Consider the following 23,362-nt stretch of genomic DNA (forward strand, 5'->3'; position numbering starts at 1 on the left):
ACAGGATACATGAGCAGCATCCCATTAGCTGCTTTTATTGCCACAACAACGTAAAATTCTCCAACACCGGTGAACAGTAAGGTGTTTGTGGAGTAAATAATCCTTACAGAGATTAAGTCCCAAAAATTAAATGTTTAGTGCTAGTTAAAACTGCCACGCGCAAATCAATTAACGACGTTTTGTAAAGTGCAGGTGGTACCAGCTTGCTTTTTATTTTTTTTAAATTTTTTTTAGTGTGTGTCAAGTTAAAATGTCATACGCAGTCTAAACCGGAAATTGAGGGTTACTGACTTAAACATAAATGTAGGATTTAAGGGCACTCATTGGTGATTGATACTGATACTTTAGTTAGAAATAATTAAGTAGAGAAAGTCAGGTACCAGTCATACATCTGACTAGCACACACCTGGCAGAGTTAATGCCAATAATAATAATAATGCTAATAAATAATGACACATTTTTGGGGTGCACTACCAAAACATTTAGATGTGTTACTCATTCCACAGAAGCACAATCCTTACAAGTCAGACTATACATAATTGTAAAGGTGACTAATCAGGCTTTCCAAATATGTATAATACAACACCAACTGGTCTTATTAAAGGGGAGAAATATTTAACTAAACACACATTTCCTTACTCATGGTAGTAAGTTTATATGATCAATAGGACTACCAATTTAAAGCTCAAACTAGTCTTTGTCTTGTTTATGTTGTTGTCTTCTTCTGTTTATGTTCTCTTTTAAAATAAAACAAACATTGCAAATTTGTCTGTTCTTTTCTACAAAAGCTGATCACATTTAGCCAAACGAAACAAAATCTAACCCATCAACATTGGTTGCAAATGGAAGAAATGGGAGAAAATTCCTTAAAAGACTGTGCTCCTGTCCCAGCATGCAACATGACATATCTTAATATTTTCTATTGCATATACATACTATAAATTTTGTTATCTGATTGTTTAGCCTGGATTTTTATATTCAATCTGCAAAATGATTGACTGTTTGATGATAACGAGGATGGTGATGATGCAGTTTTTTTCTATTATTATTCATGGTAAATTGTGGCATGTTGTTTATTTACCCGGCTTTTCATTTTGAAAGACGGGGTAAAAGGGTTATTATCTCCTCGTGAACTTGACAGCTGCCGTCCAGGCTACACGAGAAGGGGAGGAGAGAGAGAGAGGAGCGCGCGAGAGGAGGAGGAGGGAGGCGGCAGGGACACGGCAACCTGCAGAAGGACTCACATGGTCCTTTCTGCATCGGAGCTCAGACCACCGGGACTCTGCAAACCTCACTCAGCTCAACTTCGTATTCCTCCACGTAATAGTTTTTTTTTTAAATATTGATTGTTATCATTATTTTTATTTTCGCATCCTTCTCTTGCATCCCCATTGTCGGCCACTCTTGGCCGGTACAAACAGCGACATGGCTCGGGAAAACGGAGACACCGACAAAGGAGAGACGTGGAAGAAGCAAGTCGACGACATCAAAAAGATTTTTGATTTTAAAGAAGTCCTCGGAACGTGAGTAAGCTCGGCTCTGAATAACTTCCTCTCAATTGTCTCCGACATGACAATAACATCCCCACCCGGTGTGTGTTTACATTTGGTCTTCTCACCAGTTACCAGTGACCTTACTTCACTGACGGACAGTGTAGGATTCACATCTGTGCCCCTCTGACCTTCTGACCTTCCACACTTGTCTGCCGTCCACATTTCCCTTCATTAGTTTTAGTTCCTTTCATGTATGGAGGCTTGTTGGGTGTCTCGTTGTTTAGCAGAGGCGTTTTACACACATCACTGACTCGCTAATATTTGTTCTCTACTAAACCATCACTGTTACGGTTGCCACGATGCAGTCTTTAATGTTTCTGCAATTTTCCTCCATGGGTGTGTTACTCAGACTGATATTACCCTAAATTCAAAAATGACTTAATAACAGAATTACGAGTTAGTTTGGCTCTTTAGTTAATAAAATATTAATGTCTTATTCGTTGCTTTTAGTTAACTTGTTAACTGTTTTTGCTGTCACTTTTAGCTAATTACAATTAATCAACTTAAATACCATCAGCTGCTTGATCATTATTATTTCTTTAATCCATTTTTTTTCAGATATACAACAGGGAAAACAGTTTGTCGCTATATATAGTTAATGAAAATGTAATTTCAGTTTCTTAAATCACAACTGGTTACAAACAAGTTTTATGCAGGAGGCTTATAACACATTAATTGCGGTAACAAGCTATGAAAATGAAAATGGAAAGGACGCTTTCTAAAATGTATTTTCTGTTTGGTTTTTGTTTTCTGCAATATAGTTTTTGTTTTTTGTATGCAGTTTTGTTTTTTTAAATATATTTTTCCATCTTTATGTTTTGCACTTTAGTGCAGCTGTATTGTAAAACACTATTGGTGCCTTTACAAAATTGTTATTGTGTACATACAGTAGTTATACATAGACACACACACAGATTACGCCACATATTCCTGTTGGATATTACTCCAGCTGTGTCATTATTTGGATTCTTCTATTGTATTTTATTGTATTTGTTGTTTATATAGCAGTTGGGGACTGTATGAGCATAGGCAGTGGTGATTGGAGAGAGATGGAGGGGATTTTCTTGATGATGACAGCAAGGCTTTAACAGACGGCACGAATTACAGTCTGAGTAGAAGCAGCAGCAACAATATCACTGACACAGTCACGAGTTTTTTCCTGTTGGAATTGGACTCTTTCATACTTTCAGTTCAATATTAAGGAGTCTTTTTTGTTGTCTTCCTCCTCCTTGTTTCATTTTTCTATTTTTCATTTAAACTGGATGATACAGGTCCACACCCCCAACTAAATCTCCCAACAGCCAGTCCCTCAGCATGTGTGTCTGGCTTCCTGCTGAGAGACATGAGCTTCGTCTGTTTGGACGGCAGCCCTGGAGGGGGCGGGGGAGTAGGCAGCAGATGCAGATTGGGATTAACCACGCACAGATTAGGAAAACTTCTCCCGAAGAGAGGGAAATTCAGTCATGTGGTTTAAAGATGGAATGGGGGATTGAAAGCTACAACTGTTGTGTGGTTTCTAACTCTGCGACACCTGAAATATGGACCAGATGTGAAACATACACACACACCCTGGAGGCAAAGTAGCAAATGACTCAATGATCTGAGTTTACTGTGTTGCAGCCACACATTAACCAACACCGCTGATGGATCTTTGAACCTGATGCATCAGCAGAAAGGTGAAACTGAGGAGTGTGTGAGACAGAAACGAGGTGGCTGGGGTGAATGAATCCCAGATGATTTTTCCTTTGAATTCTTGAAAAAGATTGTTGTCCAAAATGTCAGCTGTTTGCAGCCGTGACACGTCACTTTTTGAAGCAGTAATGCTGTGTTCAAGTGTATCAGGAAAGGAAGGAAAACTATCTTTTGAGAGTAATCAGTTGCTTTTTTCTTACATCACTGTTAACAGTGGATATACCTCATAGGGATTAGTTTATGATGGCAGCTGTGTGTGCAGTGATATACACAAGGCTCTGCACAGTGTCTTATTACCTCGCCCTGTGTGTTCCTATCGCTCACGTCTCAATAATTTATTACTAACAGGAGTGTGTTCTTTGTGCGTACATGTGTGTTAGTCGACCCCAGGTGGGATGTGGCTCTCAGCATGAGGGCAAAGAGTTAAATGAGCAGGTACAAGAAAAAGTTGAACCATTTTCTGCCACTGATCGGGAGCTCTATCATAGCCCACCCATTTCAGCAAATGAAGCAAAGCTTCAACAACTCATTGGTCAGATAAACGGACACTGTGGCGTGTTTGGATCGTTCACTTCACTCGCTCTTCCACTGTGAAGTGTTAACTGGTTGTTTACTGTTGTTTTCTGATTATAAATGTTTTTAAAGCCACTGTGAAATTGTTGCAGCCTGCATGCAAATATCTCTAAAGTGAGCTGCTGCCCTATAACTCTCCCCCCAACATGTTTATTGCTTAGACTGAAAAACTAATTTTCAAATATGGTTCCTGTGCATGTTTTGCTAATAACTTTCCAGATCCTACCTATCAGCTGCTGGCTTCATGCATGATGGTAAATTTATCCCAATTCAGGAGCTGCATTCTTTGAAGGCTGCATTTGAAGGCCAGTTACATCACAGAGGTGATACGAAGGCTGTCCTATTTCAAAGCCTTTTCTGAATTCAGCCTTTGAATGCGTCCTTTTCCCAGGTTAAGAAGGATACACTGGGTGGATGCTTTGTGGAGTAGTGCACAGCAATAAGGGTTGAAACTGATGCCAGCCATTTAGGGGACATTGTTGGGTGGAGGGGTGTTGGTGGGCAGGATTATTTTAATTCATTCACTGATTGTTTACTTAACTGATTAATACAAATATTCAGAAAATGCCAAAGCTTTGAGCAACCCCATCACAATGTTGGCTTTGTCCAAAACTTTAAACCAGCAAAATGAATGAAAAAAGCAGAAGAATTAAATGTTTTGAGAGCGCACACTCTAAAAAGAAATGAGAATGGCAAACACATTTATTTGCACATCACAGTGTGACTCACTAATATACTACTAGCATAGAACACTGGTTCTGTATATGTGTTGACATGCACGCTGCAAGGCAAACCACACATTAGCTTCATGTTTTTTACTCTAGCTTCTGGTTAGATGTCACAGTGGAAGGTCTTTCCTAGGAGTCCTACTGAAAGTCAAAGTGTGCATGTGTGTGATGAGGGTGAGATATGTGTGTGTGAGGGTGAGATGGAGAGGGGAAGTAAAGGACGCGATGGTGATGCATTGTGGGAACGTCACTGTGCCATCTAGGGCACGCTGCCCTTAATTGATGCTCCACTTCCCTGATGCTGGCACTGTTCTCTCCACTGTTTCTGGGACTCCATAGTCCGTCCCCTCCCAACCCTTTATGTCTCTCTTTATCTCTTCTTTATGTCTACATCTTTGTCATACACCTCCCTCAGTCCTTGTGTCTGCATCTCAGCTTTGTTTCTCTTGACAGCGTTGAATTGCAGTACCAGCAAACATGATTTGAAAGTTTCTTTTATTCCTGTTATAAATAGGAGCTTAAAAATAGAACAAAAGAAATATGACAAAGCCAACTTCATCAGTGGACTTCTAGCCCATGTTTCAGCAGGGTGTCTATGAGTGAGTGTGTTTCTGTGTGCACACTTAAACAAAACAGGCTTTCCATATTGGTCAGCTTAGGATCGCATCTTTGCTTTTTACAGACAAATTGGTCCTGTTGGCATTATCGAGGACAGACCTCCAACCTTTACTAGGACAGTTTCCCAAGTTTGAAGTAGCTGGGATGAGATTAACATCTCCTAGTCTGAGGCCTCAGTTGTGAAAGGGTTGAATGCCTATTTCAGGTTTGGGATAAGTTGCTGAATCAGGTGGAGGAACTTGGTTATCTTGGAGTCTTGTTCATGTGTGGGCTTGGAGTGAGCGAGCGATGTTGTCTGGGGTGATGTAGACACTTGGGTGATCATGCTAACTTTCACTGAGGATGCTGCAGCCAAGGCAACAAAAGTGAACAAAGCTCGTTTTTTCTTGACAAAAAACATTTTCTATTGACTGTTAAATGCAGACTGACAACAACAAATCAGACAAAAAGAGACTAAATTGATTGGCCTTTTTATTTTTTTCCCCCACATGTCCTCAAGACAGTTGAAAGCTTTTTTCTCTGTCCAGATTTGTGAAGCAGTCCCATCATGAGTAGTAAACCAGCCTGTCTATCTCAGAGTTGTGATTATCAAACAGCCTGTGGGATACTCTGTAATCCCATCCCTTCAGGAAGAGGTACACTGACCTGCTAAGTTTTAGCCTACAGAGCACTTACGATAAACCTGTTACTACACGCAGTAGGAAAGGCTTTAATTGGCTGGTTTTAGCAGGTGCATCCACAATCAACAAACAAACAAACAAACATTAAAACATGCTATTTTGGTATAAAGATGCCATTAACCCCATTCCAACAAAAATGGTTAGAACTAGGGTGAAAATGAGAGAAAAAGCAGCCAATGCTTTAAACCACTAATATTATAAGAAGGTTGCAAGTGAAAAATAAAGAAATGAGTGATGGATCAAGAGTTTAACTCATTTCTGAATCATTACACTAACTAAAAGCAAGTAAAGCAAATCTGTCAGGATCTGTGGGTTTTGGTTTTTGTTAGTTTTGCTGTTGCCTAAATTGCTGTCTTCTTTCCTGTTTTATTTTGAAGAGTTTTCCCCTTGTGCTTCACTTCCTGTTCATCAGAACACCTGGTTTTAATAGCTAATTTGCTTCACCTGCTCCTTGTTAGTCGGCTTGTTTTATTCACTGCCAGATTGTTGTTTTCCCAGTGTTATCCTTGTAATTTTATGTCAGTTTTAGTTGTCATTAAACCTTTTTCCTGGACCGTCTGATTCCTGCCTTTTCCCTTTGTTTGGTTCTGCACCTTCTACGTACTGTGACAAAAACTTGTGGGTAATATAAGAAATATTATCCCACTTGAGAGAAAACTATTGCAATGAGATATAATGGAATAAGAAAAAAGATTGAAACACAAAAGCTATCTTGGCCCAGGTGTAATGCTCTGGCTTACTGCTTCATGATAAACTGTCTCATTCTTTCAATAAGTTTAAAGCCTTTCCACATAACAGTAAAACACGCTACTATTGTTTCTAGTATGAGTCACCAACTTTTACAGAAGTCTTTGCTTTAGGAAAACTCAAGAGTAAATGCAGGAAAGTTGTATTTTAAGATGTTTGTTTCTAAAATACAATGTCATACACTCCTACCACACGCACACAGACCCCCCAAAAAGTACATTTTAAAGAAGCAAATAAGTCTTTCATTGCCCACCTATTACAACTTTCCTCCTCGTTGAACATTTTTGATGTGAAACTAGATGCATGCTTGTGTTTGGTGGGAAAAGTTGCATGCATCTCTCTGCACAGATTGGTATGTGTGTCCAGTCCTCTGCGTATTAATGATCATAAACTTTAGTCCATTATCGGATCAGCGCTCTATTTTAAGCCTCTCCGCGACCACATCCAGCTTATAATCGCGCCGATCTGAGAGGCTGTTTCTGCGCCGTGGTGATACACATGACCCCGTGTAACAGCTGTGTGTGCACTGCTGCCTTGCTGTTCATGTTTTTAAATGCAACTTCACATACAAAAAAGGGCAAGAGCACAAAGAAAGATGTAAGAATATTCTGTAAGTTTATCTCAATCAGGTTCTTCCATTAATTAAATGCCAGTAAGGGAACGTAAATGTCAGTGTTTGATTGTAAGTTCTACCAGTTTTCCATTCATTTGTTTTAATGTTTCAACAAAACATTTTTGATATTAAGTATCACAAATTATATGTAAATAAATATAGTTGTCTCATGATTTATTTACTTTAAGGAACACAGAGTTTTTACTCTGAGTACACATTTGGAACAACAAAAATATTTTTTTGCCCTTACGAAAGCACATAATGAATACAGGAGGTGTGGAAAACTCAATAGTGAGGCTCCAGGTTGTTTATCCTGACCGGAGGATTTGGTTTCAGTGCTGTTGTGCAACCCTAAAGGGTCTTGACAACAACATCTGCTGTTTCTAGAGGGAAATCAGGGATGCAGCCTGCTGGGACACAAACGCTTGTTATGGTGAATTTAGCCGCTGGTGGGTGACCATGTTTTAGTGATCAAGGACGACAAGGGTGCTGGAAGGGGGGGGGGGGGGGTCAGTAGGGCTGCAGCAACATTAGCTGTGTTGCTAACTGTTGTCCTGCAGGCTATTGGGCCTCTTTAAAACATCATTAGAAGTCAACAGAGGACATTGTGTAGTAATTTGTGTCAACATGAATTTGCACCAGCTCTGCTCTAAAAAGAGGACCAGCACTGTAAATAAGAAAGGCCTTTGGTTAGTTATCATTTGTTCGAAGTTTGCCTTCCTCCACCACTCAAAAGTTTAAAGACGTCATCCAAAATATTACAACACTACACTCTTCTCAATCCCCCTCTTTACAGTTCTGTTTATAGCAGCTGGATTTAGGAGGTGAAGTAAGCTTGACTCGTCCTCTGAAGAGTGTGTCTTTTTTTTTTTAGATAAGTGGCACATCTTGTTGTCATAAAAATTTAAATATGCATCCACTAAATTACCCATGAAAGATGTTATTACTATATGAGAGAACATAAAGCCTCAAATCAGCTGAAACAGTTTATTTAAATCAAGGTTGAAGACCCACCTGTTCTCTGCTGCTTTTCACTAGTTTTTATTTAGAAGTCCAGATCTGCATTTGGTTCTTTTACACTGACATCTTAACTTTATTTCTTTATCTGAGCTTTTTCTTGCAGTTTTTATGTAATCAATTTTATCTTTTTTAATCTTTGTTTTTCTAATGCACTTGTATTTTTTTTCTTCCCCTGCACCTTGCTGTAATGTTTTAATGTTTTATGTAAAGCACTTTGAATGGTCTTGTACATGAAATGTGCTATACAAACAAATTTGCCTTGCCTTGCCTTACAGAGCTCACACTAGCACACACTAAAATATTGTACTTGCAACGTTACCCTGATCTTCAGGGAGATGCAATCCCTACTTCTTGATTCAGTCGTTCCATTGGAACCTGGTTGTTTAAAACTCTGAACTGCAAATATTAACTCTGACTTATTGCATTTGCAAGTTGGTGTGTGGTAGACTGAGTAAAAATCATGTCCTAATTTCTCTGTATAACTGCCCAATAAACACTGGGCTTTACTGCCAGTCTATTTTTCCAGGTTTTGTCTAACAGTAAGGCTTTTTACACAAATATCTTATCAATGTTTACAGCTTTTTTGTTTGTATTAATTCATTCTGATGTTGCTTTGCATGTAGTGAAGTTGAGGTTGGAGATCAAGATAATTCTAATATGAGCTGATAACGTGATTTAATAATACCCTCCTACTCTGAAGCATTCTTGTGGAAATCCACAAATATAAAATGGAGAGAGCTCTTCTTAAGGAATTATTTATTTTGGGGACATCTGGGATATATAACATATTTAGGAAGGCTTTGACTATACTTTGCACATTCATGAATACACTTGGCTCCTGTGGGGTCTTTTGCTGTCAAAGGGTAGATGTGAACATGCAGTCATAGTGACCATATTAACATGACTTGTTTTTAGTCAACATGACTAAACATAGCACTATTTAAATACAGTCTAAAAATCACAGTGTCACACATCTAACAGTTCAGTAAATCTCTAAAGAGGATGTTTTTTTTATAGCGGTTTAGTGTATTTTTGTTGGCAGAGGAATTGAATGTGACCTTTCCTTTGAGGAATGTTATCTCATCCTGTGGTCAGGTGTGGAACAGGAATGCCACGCAGACTGTCACTGAAACAGAGCAAATCCTGTTATCTGATAAATCAAGATTAAGTGTGTGTCAGCAAGTGTTGTGGTTGCCTTCTGAGGAAATGCTGTCAGCTTACATCCTGTAGTGAATCATTTTAGAACCGCTCAAACATCGTCAGCATTCCCTCTGAGCAGCCAATGCCCCTTCCTGAGTTGGCAAACCGAAGCATAAATTAGTACGGATGCACTGATACCACATATTTTCATATCAAGTACTTACAGGTGAGAACTTGCTGACAGTATGAGTACTAATAAATCCCATTACAGTTCAGATGCTACGACTGATTGGTTAATTGCGTAATATATCAATTGGGTTATCCTGCGGCCATCCACTGAATATAAGATAATGAAAATTATCAAAAACTTAATAGATAAGGAGGATAAAGTGGTTTGCAGCTTCACAGCTGTGACAAAGCACCCACATGCCCAAAATCAGCACCTGCCACCGTGATGATGCCAAATTCACATTTTTACAATAGCACCAGTAATAACTTTGTTTCTAGACAGTGATGATGGAAACTTAAAATATAAGGCTTGAATTTTCACAGAAATAAGGAGGTTAAAGCGGCTTTTGGTGGATTGGGTTCAACAATGTGACAGGGCACCTATGTTCAAAATTGTAAATGTAAGGCTGAATCTTCGTCGTTAAAGAGGATAACGTGGTCATTTGGTTGATTTGTTTTACTGCTGTGACAAGATAATGCCAAATTCAGATTTTTAATATGCCATAAATAATAACTTTGTTGTTTATGCTTTAATGTTTTAAAAAGATCAATATAATCCATAAAAATGAGCTTTTCATTTTTTTAATTAGCACATTTTCTGATTTCCGCTATTCAAAACATTACAACAAAATCAGGTCAGTGTTGAAGGTTTCTTTGTCTTCATCAGACATTTACAGCTGCAGATGAAAAATCTGTATTTTTTTTTCAAATGTGCCAGGTCTGTCATTTTAAGTGTAAGGGAACTTACCATCTGTCGCTGAACTCACAGTGGCAGCCCCTACCTGAAGAGAAAGGGGAGTCAGAAAGCAGCTTAGCATATTTTCCCTGAAGGCTCTGCTGCTTCTGATGGAGCTAGTAGAAATTATAACAACATAATAGAATGGAGGATGAGGACGAAGAGGAAGAGATAACAGTATGGAAATGAGGAATTATAATGAACAGAAGCAAAGGGAGGGAAGTGAAAGCATACATGAGCCTAAAGGGGTGGCTCCAGGCGCTGGTAGCATTGCACTTTTCCCCCATTGAAGGATAAATATGCTGGAAGTGGTTTTTCAGTCCTTCACTCCATCCACCATCTGTTGTGGTTGGGAATGTTTCAAGTGTTTGCTCTGGAAAAAAAAGCTCTCTATAGCTGTTTTTAGTGCTAAAATCCAATGTGCTGTTTCATTATGTAAAATTCAGAGTTAATTCAAAGTAGGAACTGATAGAATCTTCATATTAATAATTTTAGACATTGTAAAGGCTTAATGGTAGGCTGCAGAAGTGTTAAAGGCTCACCTCCGAAGGTGAGGGGCTCTGTTCAGACACCAGAAATAATCATCCATCAGGCTGTCTGTGTTTAAGTCTGTCTGTCTTTCCTCTTTGGGAAAATTTGTCCACAGTATGATCAGTGCTTTCCTTTCTTCTCTGTGTCCTGTTGTGACGGCAGAGAGCAAAAGAACAGACTGTGCAGTTTAGAGATTTCAGTCTTGAAATTCTTCTATATTTCCAAAAAACTTAGATCGGTTTGGTGTTGTTGACTGTGACATGTGTGAGGATTATGTGTGTGATATTATTATTATTATTATTATTATTATTATTATTATTATTATTATTCAAGTGCTTCATCTCTGACTGTTCTACTGGGCAAGAAGGGCATGTCGCTTACTTGTAAATAAAGATGGTGTATTAAGATGAATTCTCCTGAATTAATCTCTCTTGTTGATCTGAACGACTGCAAACACAAATGTTGCCAAAACTAACACAATGATCAGGTTTATTACGCAGCATTACACTTGTCCGTTATTTTTCCTTTGTTCTTCTCACAAGCTGTTCTGTGTGCGTCAGTGTTGTCTTTCCAAAAGTAAATTTAATGAAGATACTTTATTTATGCCCTGAGGGAAATCGTATTGTTGCAGCAGGGTTGTTTTTGTATTTATTTTATTTTATTATTAAAAAAATGCTTTTTGTTTGCTTGTTTGTTTTTTTCTTTTAATTAGAAATCATAATTAATTGATTGTTCAGTTATCGCTTCAGAGAGCGATGGCTGCTGGCAGGAATGATCTCTTGTATCTTTCTATCTTGCAGCATACTTGAAGAAGCATCTAACTCAGGGATCTCCAGCTCCGGTCCTCGTGAGCTACTGTCCTGCAGGTTTTGGATTCTACCCTGATGCAACACACCTGACTCAAATCACTGGGTCATTAACAGGCTTGTGCAGAGGTGTGTTGTAGTAGGAGACATCTAAAACCTGCAGGACAGTAGCTCATGAGGACTGGAGTTGGAGACCCCTGCTTTAACTGAACACATTCTGTTGTTCTTCTCTGTTTTGTGTAAAGAATTGGCAGCTAGTGTAGCATTCTTTTCTGGACAATCAGCTTTAGTGGCTCCAGAGTAATACTCAGCACAGAAGCAGCTTTCTTGATCAGTTGAGTTTGTTTAAGTCTCTGGTTCTGATTCCCGGAAAATACAAAAATGGGCAAAGAGGTGGAGCTGAGACAGGGACTGTGAAGGTGGAAGTGGATGATTGACGCCCATCAAACTCTGAGCTGCCTGTAGCTAAAAGCTAACCAAGCTAACCCAGAGCTAATGGTAGCTAACCAGCTAACGGAGGTAAGTGGGCTAAAGCTAAGGCACGCTGTTAGCCGGCTAAAAATCACTTTTGTGCTACACTCTCCCTTCTTGCTGTGGATATTGGATACCTGTCAATCAAAAGGACACGCCCCTAATTATGCCGAATTTCAAGATTTAATAACATCCAAACGGATGAGTTAGAAACAAATTTGGGGGATTAAATTGTGGAAGACTTTGGAGAGACCTTCAGGGAATGTCCAAATATAAACCAGTTTTTAAAAAAAGTATAAAGAAATTATTTTTACAAGGTACAGAAATGAAGAGGGTGTTTACTGTTAATTTATTAATGTGTTTATTTATTTGTTGTTATTAATGTATTTTGGTGTTCTCTTCAGTAATGTATGTGTCTTATTTATAATGATAACCAACAGAGTCTGCAGAAATATTTTGGCTAGCTCCCAGCTGTGAACAAAGTTTCCAACATTCCTGAGTTTTGTAGCTAAAAATCTCATGGTGGGTACATCTTGTTAAAGATTTGGCTGACATGTCTGTGCAAATTGAACAGAGACTCAATCCAGCAGTTTAAAAAACTACCAGGCAAAAAACTGGAGCAGGTATTGGCAGTGATTAATTCTCTGTCGCTGTGGCTCTGCACACAGTCAGTTGTGTAAAACTTTGGTTCTCAGTGTAGGCTAGGTATAAAACACTCTGATAACTGTGGCGGAATAAAAGCTCTCAATAAAATAAATCCACTGTGTGTAACTCTGGTACATCCAGTCCTGTAAAAATAGTGCTACAAGATCAGTAACTTGGCCATTAAATCCATCAAACATAAATCTGATTCTCTGAGCTGCTTGTAGCTCCTCCAGTATCTACAGAGCCACGTTTCAGGTATGCAGCTAAATAGCATGGTCCTCTCATTCAAGAATAGCGCAGTGCAGTAACCTTATTTATACATTGCAGTGTTCGGGGTCATGTAAGACATTTTCTTGCTTTAAATCAGGGATCTGCTACGTCATGGATTAGTGATTGTAGCTCTAAAAATCATGAAGAGAAAAGCAAATGAAAATCTGTTCAACAGTCCAGGTACTCAGTTTGGTACAACAAACATTTTTTTTTTCTTTTTTAAAAGTGGTTTAAACAAGTATTGTCAAACACATGAGATATGCGTAATTATTTATAAGTTCCTCTTGTTAAGGTTAGATTTCAAGTCAAAAGCTTTTGCACTGTGAAGGTCTATGTGCCTCCATAGTCTAGAGGCACATGTGTAGATGCAGCAGAGAATTTCAGATGGTGCTACAGTCATGCTGACTGCAGAATAAATGCTCATTTTGTGAACTGTATTTTTGTACTGTGTATTTATTGTTGACTTTTTCTTGTTGATCCAAACTGAACAAGCATGGGAACTCTTTTTGAAGTCAGAAAGTCACTATTATGCTTTCGAGTGCAAGTGTGAAAGTGCTTTCTCATGACTGACTGAAGTGTGTGCAAAACAGCTCTCCGTCCTGTCTGTGCAATCCTTCTTTCTGAAAAATGAATTTCTCTGTGGGCAATATTACAACACTTACCAAGGCTGACAGTTAATTTTGAAGGCTGATTTAGCTAACAGCTTTTAGAGATGAGACATATTCTTATATATATATATATATATATATATATATATATATATATATATATATATATATATAAATGTGTCCAAACTTTTGACTGACACTGTACATGCATTGTGTTTATGGACTCAAGCAAACTAATTACAATCATACCATTGATAAGGCAGTGTTGGCATAGCAAACACAGATAGTAAATTATTTTACTAATAACTGACTTATGTCTCGGTTTTACTGAACAGTAATTTCACTATGACCCTTTTAGGACCTTATCTTAAAGCAATCTGATAGTTTAAAGTAGTTAAAAGCATAACAGTTTGTACCCAAATAATATTTGTCAGGCATGCAGTGAGGTCGCTATGGTAACAGTAAGCTGTTGCCCATCAGATTGTGAACGATCGCTGCCGTTAATGGAAGCAGCACTGAGCAGCTTCTCTGCTGGCCGGCACATACTCTGTCTTTTAGACAGGTAATTTAGGGCAAACTGCACTTACACACGCACGCACACACATGCAAAGGACAAGCACAAACACAAGTGACAGACTCACCCACCCATGTACTCATGAGTCAGATCAAAACTTAATCCCCAGTTTCACTCTATCAAATAATTCTGACACTGGCACACACCCATATGCGTTCATGTAAATCAGTTTCTTTCCTTTTTTCTTGATAACAGTCCAAAACTAACACACTCATAATGCTGTAAAATAACACACACATATTTCTGGTAGGACTTATACTTTCCAGAGTAACGCACATACACACACACCCTCAGCTGCACCTTAGAGGCTTTTCCTGTATTATAGCAGACCTAGTTTTATCAGTCCCACTACTGTACATAGATCTATGTATGTGTGTGTGTGTGAGTGTGTGTATGGCTGTTTATCCGACTCGTCTTGGCCCAGTTAAACTCAAGTCGACCTTGAACAGAACACAATGCCGCATCACGAACACACACACAGTGACAGAAACCTAAAAGGACTAAAAAGTTTTAGCTGTCGCAAACTTTAAGGACAGAGAAAGTTGAGTGCTTTGCAATCTTGAAATCTGAGTGTTGATGTGTGTGTGTGACAAATGTGTTATGTGTCACCCTTCTAATCTGTGAACTGGTTGCTCTTTCTGGCTTTCAGTCATTTAATTTAAAGCCCCTTAAGGTCTGCACACACCCTATAATGTCAATGTAGTCAAACCTCTTTAACAGATGAGTGTTTAATTTGTATGTTGATGTGATGACATCTTTTTAAATGAATGATCACACACATTTTGTCTGCACTGGTTGTTAGCATTTCTGTCACTAATGAGGCTCACAGGATTCCCAAATGGAGATTTGGGATGATCCGCCAGAAGAGCTTTATATTCTCTCACAGGAGGGAATGTATACAGATTAGAACTGTACAAATTCTAGCGAGCTATTAATTGATAGTAAAGTTAGGCATCTAATTAGACGCCTATTTGAAGCAGGATCACTATCATTGTGGAGCGCCTGTGACGTGATTATTGGACAAATCACATGCAGCTGCTGCTGAATTTACATGTTTTTGTTAAGACTGTGAACACTTGATCACATTTTCTCACTTTTCACCTTTTGTAGGCACAAGACTGAAACTTAAAACTAGGCTACGTTACCAAAGTTATTCTGACATCTGCTTTTACATGCACACGAACGTTTGTGACATCATGTTTTTAATCCGTAGGGTTAGATATGAGGTTGGTAAACCCCTTTGCAGCTGTAACAGCCTCAGCTCTTCGGGGAAGGCTTTTCACAAGGTTTAGAAGTGTGTTTATGAGAATTTTTGACCATTCTTCCAAAAGCACATTTGAGAGGTCAGCAACTGATGTTGGACACGAAGCCCTGGCTCACAGTCTCTGCTCTAATTTATCCCAGAGGCCTTTTATTTGAGATTAGGACTCTGCGCCAATCATGTTTCTCCACACCATGTCTTTATAGACCTTTCTTGGAACACCTGAATTGAATGATTTGACCATACTTTTGTAAATATATATGTATAAGGTTTTATTTTTTTGTGTCCCATTATATGTGTGTACATACATTTCTGTTGAGACTGGAGCATTAATGTAAGTCTTTCTTGTTCATCATAACGCAGGTGGATACTATTATAACCGCACCCCTCTTTGTCCTGATATGTCCAATGTTTTTGCAAAGAAAAAGGCAATGCAGAAATATTATTTATCAAAACACATTTCAGTGAAAGGACTGGGACTCGCTGCTTGGATTTGAGGTTATTTATATTTAAATTGGTGCTGAGTATAAAGATTCTGTCTCTTTTATGTGGAGCCTCTTTTTCAGGTGATTATAAGTAGTTTGAGAAATGCCTTGAAACCTGTCATCAGCAGTTGTGCACATTTTATTTGATATTGTTTCCCTTAAAATTAGTTGTCAAAAGACCTTCAGTGTAGAATTCACATTATACATTTAAAGGAAGTTGAATCTAAGTGGAAAAGTCCATCTTTAAGCTGTCAAAACAAAACCAATCAAACAGATAGACAGCAGGAACTTTGGAAGTGACCAAAACCAATAGTTTTGCAACACAATGATGAGCATGAATTTCCACAGAAGACAAACTTAGTGGGTGGCTGCAAGTTTCTTTCCTTGGAAAAGAAAAATGTTTTCACAACATCCAGTCAGATAAAAACAAAAACTCCACTGGGTAGACATGTTTTTATCCAGATCTACTTTAAAGATATGCTTTTCATATGCATTCCCCAATTATGGAACTCACTTCCCCCTAACCTCTGCAGTATCGACTCACTTCCATTCTTCAGATCCAAACTTAAGACTCTTCTTCTAAAACTCTGCTAGTCTCTATGATCCTCCCACCGGGGACCATTAAGAATAGAAAAGACAGATTATACTTGGCCAAAACACTTCTTAAAAAGCCAGAGAAGTTTTGGGTAGGTATTTTCTTGGACAAATTAAATGAATCTGTACCAGAATGATGAAAAGATTTGAGTAAACTTGAAATGATTGATGATCTGAAGCACACAGTGAGAAAGTGGGATGGCATGGTGTGTCCTGGCAAATCATCATTAAAAAAAAAAAAAGAAAAACCAAATAAACAACAAATAATAAATAAAATAAATAAACTTCTTGTTGTTATAGAAAACATTGCTTGTGAAGAAAAGTGTCAGTTGGACATATTGTAGTTTCCTGTGCTGGACTGTTCTCCACAGACTGGCCACAGCACTCCTTGAAAAAAATACCATATCTTAATAAATATATTTATAAAAAGTAAACAAACCCCAACAGCCTTTGAAGCTGCTTTTCCACTTGTTGGGTTCAGTGTCCATCTTGGCTCATGGCAGTTGTTTCATTTTGGGGTTGACATCATTTTTAGGTCACATCATCCTGCCCCACAGTACTAATAAACATTCAGTCACTTCCAATAAACCCGGCTGTTGGTGGGCACATTTGACTGAGCAACCCTCTGCTACTGTTTACACTTCCCCGTTTGTTAAGTTTATGTTTGTTTAGCTTCTGCTTTTGTGATTTTGGCAGTTACTAAGTAGATTTATAATCTATCGAGCCAAGCTGAGTTAAGTGTCTCTGAACAACTGTTATGCTGTAACACTGTCTCATAAACACCTGTTCTCCTGCGTGTGACTGTGTTAGGGTGTGATGGCAGTATAGTCAGACAAGTTCGTTTGTGTAGTAAAACAGATACAGCAGAGCAGTTCAGGACATGGATGCATAGCAAGCAATACAAGTGTGAGCATGTATGGGTGTCTTAATCATAGCACTGGTAAACAGCTTGTAATTTTTTCTCTGTAGGCTTGTGTGAAGTCATCAGTATATGTGCACAAAAAGGAGTACCTGTTGATAAGTCATTGTCCTATCTAGAGATTACAGCGTGTTAAAATACTGTTTGTGTCCACACCAGACCTCTTGGTGACAGTAACGCACCGATTCATTTTTGCCATCTGCCAAAAAATATAAAGAAGAAGAAGAAGAAGAACTGCAGAACAGAGATCAGGGTTTACTGAACGCATCGAAGCGAGAAAAGAAACAAAGAGAAATGGACAAACATGTATGTGGGATGAAAGAGGGCAAATATCTTGCTCTTGGATCAACAATTAATGTGTTTCTTATTACATCTTCCTCACATCTGTGATGGTATAAGTTAGGAAGTTACATAGTTATATAAGCGCACACACACACACACACACACACACATATATATATATATATATATATATATATATATATATATATATATATATATATATATATATATATAAAATAAATACTACTCTTGTTTATTCTTTCAAAGGGGGTACAGTAGAAAAAGTTTGAGAACCACTGCACTAAAAACACAGTAAATCAATATCAAGCCTTCACAGTAGCAAAGCCTGCTGAACCCTTGATATACAGCGGTGGGATTTTAGACTCCAGCTGGGATGTGATGCGTGCTTCCAGCAGCCAAACCCTCCTGGGCCTCATTATGCGATGGATGATCCTGCAACTCAACATTACATCAAATTCAAGGCACACCCTCCCCATGCTCTGAGGGCTTAACAGACATGTTGTGGAATGTGCATATTGGTGGGTGTGGGTTTCTCATCCATACACTGCCCGTATCAGCTGCCCCTCAGGGTTTTGCCGCTGGTCTGCATCATGCACTTCCACACCCATTTTAGCATGTATGGAAGCCTATAGTGTTAAATTTTAACTGCTCCAGCTAAAACTTGCATTTTTTACCTTGTTAAGGTTCCCATAAGATTTTTTTTTGCATGTGTGTGTGTGTATTACAAGAAGCATCATTTGATAATTGAGGATTTTAACTTTGCAGAGTCCCACGTGCATTTTCAGAAAGGCAAGTTAAGACAATCCACATGTTCAACATAGAAAATGAAAAGAACTTATTTCAGTTAGATCTTACAAAAGCACTAGTGTATGTTGGCAGATTTTCTAAATGAGGCGCCCTCTGACGCCTACCTGTATGCTGAGATCTCAACATCCAGTAAAAGTCATCCCAATGATGACCCTTGTCTCATCTCTTGCTCTGTCCCTTTCTCTCCCTCTTTTCCTCTCTTCCCCTGATAATACCTTCTTGTGTTTCTTTGATGAATCAGCTATGATCATACACTGATATCGTGTTGCTGGCATGTGAGGCAGTGCATAAAAGGAAACTCAACTGTAATGTGATGCAGCTTCCCTGGAAGCAAATATTGGGTTAGTACGGTTGCTCAGCCTCGGGTCAGAAATGTACATAAAAAATGCAACTGTGCCATCAAAACAAGTCAGTACTGTGTATCCTCCTCATAGCTAGCACAAACGATGAGGAGGCGTTAAATAGCTCCTCTGAGTAACTATTAGAGGCTGCAGGCTTTTATCTGATGGTCCATCATAGAAACAAAGTGCCACTAATACTGCATGATATTTCATAATATCCTGAGCTAGTGAAAATCACCACAGGGTAAGCCCTAATTACATAGGTGACTATGATATGTTACAAAAGTATTGGTAACTGTAATCCATATGGCACTGCACACTGAATTTTTAACCAGGACTACTCTTTAACTAGCTATTATACCCCACCACTCACATGTGACCTCTCCTCTCAGACCAAATAGCACTGATGGAAAGTTCCTTCTCATCTCATAACTCCCCGTACCTCCAGACCAGCTATTAGAGCTGATGACCTCCAGCATGGCCTCTAATGTGTCCGACCACATCTTTTTTATCTTCAGCCCTCATCGGCTTTTTTTTTTTTTTTTTTTTATCCTCTAGTGTTCCAATTTCTTCACTGCCCCCCCTCTCTTTCTGTCTCTCCATATGGCTCTTTCTCAGCATGTACTGACTGGGAGATGCTGTGCTGGCTGCGTTTGTGGTTGCTGTCAGTGCAGTCAGCCCTTTTGCTGCTTTAATGCATTCGTTGCCCTTCCATTTTGAACTAGTCTTGTCTTATTGGTGCCAGAGCACATTTTTCTGTCTCTTTCTTTTACACTAGGTACATCAGGTTACCCAGAATCTGCACGCTTCCTTACACACAACTGGAAAATGGTTTCCATGGTGACTAATGTAAACATATGGAAAGTCTCCTGACATCCATGTAATGGACGTGTTGTCATGGTGAATTCATACCTCAGTGGCTCAGAGTTGGTGTGAGCTGGTGAATTTTGTAAGGTCTTGTCACAAAGTGTGAGACTGACCTGAAAGATACATTTTGTCACAAAATATATCAGACTGTACTGTCACATATTTAAGGGATGTTCAGACTAAAGCACACACAGAACTGGATAATCAGACTCAATCTTGGGACATAATCCAACTTCAGGTGGATTGTCTGAACTTCAAAACACTCTGAGGCACCTTATTTTAATCCGGATGTTTTGGTACCTTTTGTGTTTTCAACCTATTCTAATAAATGTCTAAACTTTGTAGATGGTGGCAGAGACAGGATCAAAGAAGAAGCGGCTGCAATGTGTTTCATGATTGCATAGACCAGGACTTCCTACTATACGTGCTGCCTCATTTTGTATCATTTTCTGACAATGTAGAAAAAGAGATGCCATGCTTCTTTCCGTTTGACAAGACGTCAGAACTCAGAAGTGAACTCTGCTCTGCCCTCTAGTGGATGTATTCTCTAACAACAATGCTGATGTAAAAGATGGGTGGTATGTGGGCAGTGGCATTTGAGAATGTTTTACATGGTTGTACCTATTTACGTACATAAAGGAAGTATAAATGAGGCGCTAGCTTCAGCTGTGCTTTGTTTATTACTAATGAATAATTTTTAGTTTTATAAATTTGTTAAATGATGCAGAACACAAGAAGCACCACCTTAAGAAGAGCATGGCTAAGCCTGTAAGGCAGGGATCTCCAACTGCGGTCCTCAAGGGCCACTGTCCTGCAGGTTATAGATGTTTCCCTGCTCCAACAAACTTGACTCAAAGTCATTATGCAGAACTTGACAATAAGCTGTTCAGTCCATTAATTTGAATCAGGTTTGTTGGAGCAGGGAATCATCTAAAACCAGCAGGACAATGGTCCTCAAGGATCACAGTTAGAGATCCCTGCTCTGTGGGTGTATGGTACCCTTTAGCTATGAATACAGATCTAAGCATCGCCGTTCTTAAAGCTGAACCTCACAGTTCACGGTTGAGATAACAGTTTGTTTTGTCTGCAGCTTGGAGACATTCTTAATCCAGATAGGCATCTGTTTTTCTAAATGTTTGTTTTGGTTTTCACTGAACCAGGGTCAGTATCTCAGTTCTTGAGTCAGCTTGACACTGACACACATCTAACACAGATGATTAACAAATCCATTTTGATGGTTCATATTATTTGATAGGAGCCTTAAAAAGGTTTACACTGTATACATTAGTTCATAATTTCCATAAAATATCTTGTAGATCCATGTCTGCATGTTCCAGCTGTTATGGTATTGCTAGAGGAATGAGACCTGTCTATTCTTCCTAAATGAACAACAGGATTGATTAGACCTTAAAGACTTTTTCAGCCATTCCTTATTTAAGTGTCTATTTTGCATCTCTTTAATTGCATACAAGATTGTTGGAAGTGTTTTCTTTCAGTACTCTCTCCCTCTCGTCTTCATCAGCTGGTGTTGGAGCCACAGTGAGAATACGGACTATAATTGGCACTTAATTGCTGCCGTGGCAACAGTGTTATTTAAGCCTATGAGCGCTGAAATAAAGATGTTAAGTGTGCACAGACTCAAAAAATAGCTTTTCTTTCTATTATTTCACTCTGTGTTTAACACTTGGACACAGTAGTAGTTAATTTAGTTCATTTTACCATCATATTGTATCAGTTTCTGTGTGTGTGTTATTTTACCCAACCCGTTTTTCTGCTCCATTGCATTTACACACCAGCCGTAATAAATTCCTATCCATCACGCCTTACCTCCTGTTGCCATAGTGATTCAGATCAGCATTTTTTTTCTTTTTTCTTTTTTTTTACCTGTGGGTTGTAGCACCACAGCAGGTCTGAAGATAATTAGTTATGTCCAATAAAGTATGACAAACTGACCAGTTAGGTTGCACTGTCTGACTGCTAATGTTTCATTTCCCTTATTTCAGCTTATCTCACAAATGTCTCCCTCATGTAAAGAAAAAAATACCATTAAATTAAATTAAAGTATTCTGAGTTATCAGTGGAAAATTGTTCTGTGAAGCCAGACAGAATAATATGTCTGCATCTTCTGGGATATTCTTGTAAGAAACTGCTTCAGGCTTTGCGAGGTTGTGTTATTCCTCAGTTCATGATGAAACATAGTGTGAGAAAAAGATGGCCTGGAGATCAGACCATGACTGATAAATTACATATTACTTGGAACTGTAGAAACCTGAGTAATTGAATACAAGCAGATGTTGTTCACTGCCTGAAATCTTAGGTTCATTGTATAAGCAAATTTTTTGTTTTGTTTTATTCTATCTACTGTGAGTGGCATTCATGTTGTCGCATGATGAGAAGCTTGAGTTTTGGATATTTTTTTAAGTACTTTATTACTTCTGAATATAGACTACTAAATCTTTTTGTCACGGATTGGGTGTATGGATCCAAGGAGAGGAGCGCTCGGAGAATAATCAAAGACACTTTATTTGAATTGTGCAGTGCAGTATGCAGGGTTTGCTGGAAGGACGGGCTGGAGCGGGCAGACAGGATTCTCCGTGGTGTGGACGAGGTTCAGGTACGGTTCTTGGAAGAGAGAGGGTACAAGTTAGGTTGGTTCAGATACAATACGATTTAGATCATGTGCACGACTGGTTACCACGATGAGTAGTATAATCCAGCGATGACTGGAGGTCCGGGTGAGGTTTATATGGCGATGAGAATGATGACTTGATGTTCTCCAGCTGTGCCGTCCAAACAGCGGTGATGATTGGCAAGCCAAATATGGTCAGCAGGAAGCAGGGAGTGGTAATGAGCATGGGCCATGACACTTTTCCTCTCAGTTTTAGACATTATATTGGTTAATATGACCAAAAACTGTTTTTCATTGTTGTGATGAATCAGTCCAAAAGAAAAAATAGATGAAAAGTAGAGTTAATACACTTTAGACACAGCATTAAATATTTTGTTTGAAAAAGATATTTCTTTCATTTGCCACTAACCTTTACACTTTAAAAATGCTGGGTTGTGATTAACGATGTCCCGATTTTTAATTTTACAATTAATCACAGTATTAAACACTATGATTAAGAAATTGTAAAGATTCCTCAATATTGTCACCTTCCATAAAAGATTATGTCTGAGCCGTATCGGCAGATCAGTGATTCAACAACATCTGTTTTGTTTTTGTTCCATGCAAGTTCTTGAGGAGGTGTGTTGGAGTATGACAGCACTACAGTGGAAGAGTTATTCCCTCCTAACAAAGGGATTAACTTCCTAAAAGTTAGTTTTTTTTTTGTTTGTTTTTGTAAAAAAAGACCAAGGTGTCATTGTATAGAAGACTTCTCATCCGCCTGTAAAGCATGGCATAAAACAGTTTTAAATTAAACGCATTTCACCACCTGCAGGATCACCACCAGTTGTTTTACTAAGACTCTTAATGAACCAATAATTAGAGTCAGGTGTGTTGCAGCAGAGAAACATCAAAAACCTGCAGGACACCGCCAGTCCCAGTAT

At 38.7% G+C, this 23,362-nt stretch overlaps 1 protein-coding gene across 2 annotated transcripts in view; it reads left to right on the forward strand.

Moving 5' to 3' along the window:
* Positions 1–1,210: 1,210 nt before the first annotated feature.
* camk1da (calcium/calmodulin-dependent protein kinase 1Da) overlaps positions 1,211–23,362 on the forward strand; it is a 67,861-nt gene continuing 45,709 nt past the window's right edge. Inside the window, exon 1 of one of the 2 annotated variants that reach the window (XM_041977954.1) lies at positions 1,211–1,523. In XM_041977954.1, coding sequence (XP_041833888.1) covers positions 1,426–1,523 — 98 coding nt within the window. In that variant the 5' untranslated portion in view covers positions 1,211–1,425. The remainder of the gene's footprint in view (positions 1,524–23,362) is intronic. The other variant, XM_041977953.1, reaches the window with a different exon arrangement.

Source organism: Melanotaenia boesemani, chromosome 23, assembly GCF_017639745.1.
Source record: "Melanotaenia boesemani isolate fMelBoe1 chromosome 23, fMelBoe1.pri, whole genome shotgun sequence".
NCBI classification, from domain to species: Eukaryota; Metazoa; Chordata; class Actinopteri; order Atheriniformes; family Melanotaeniidae; genus Melanotaenia; species Melanotaenia boesemani.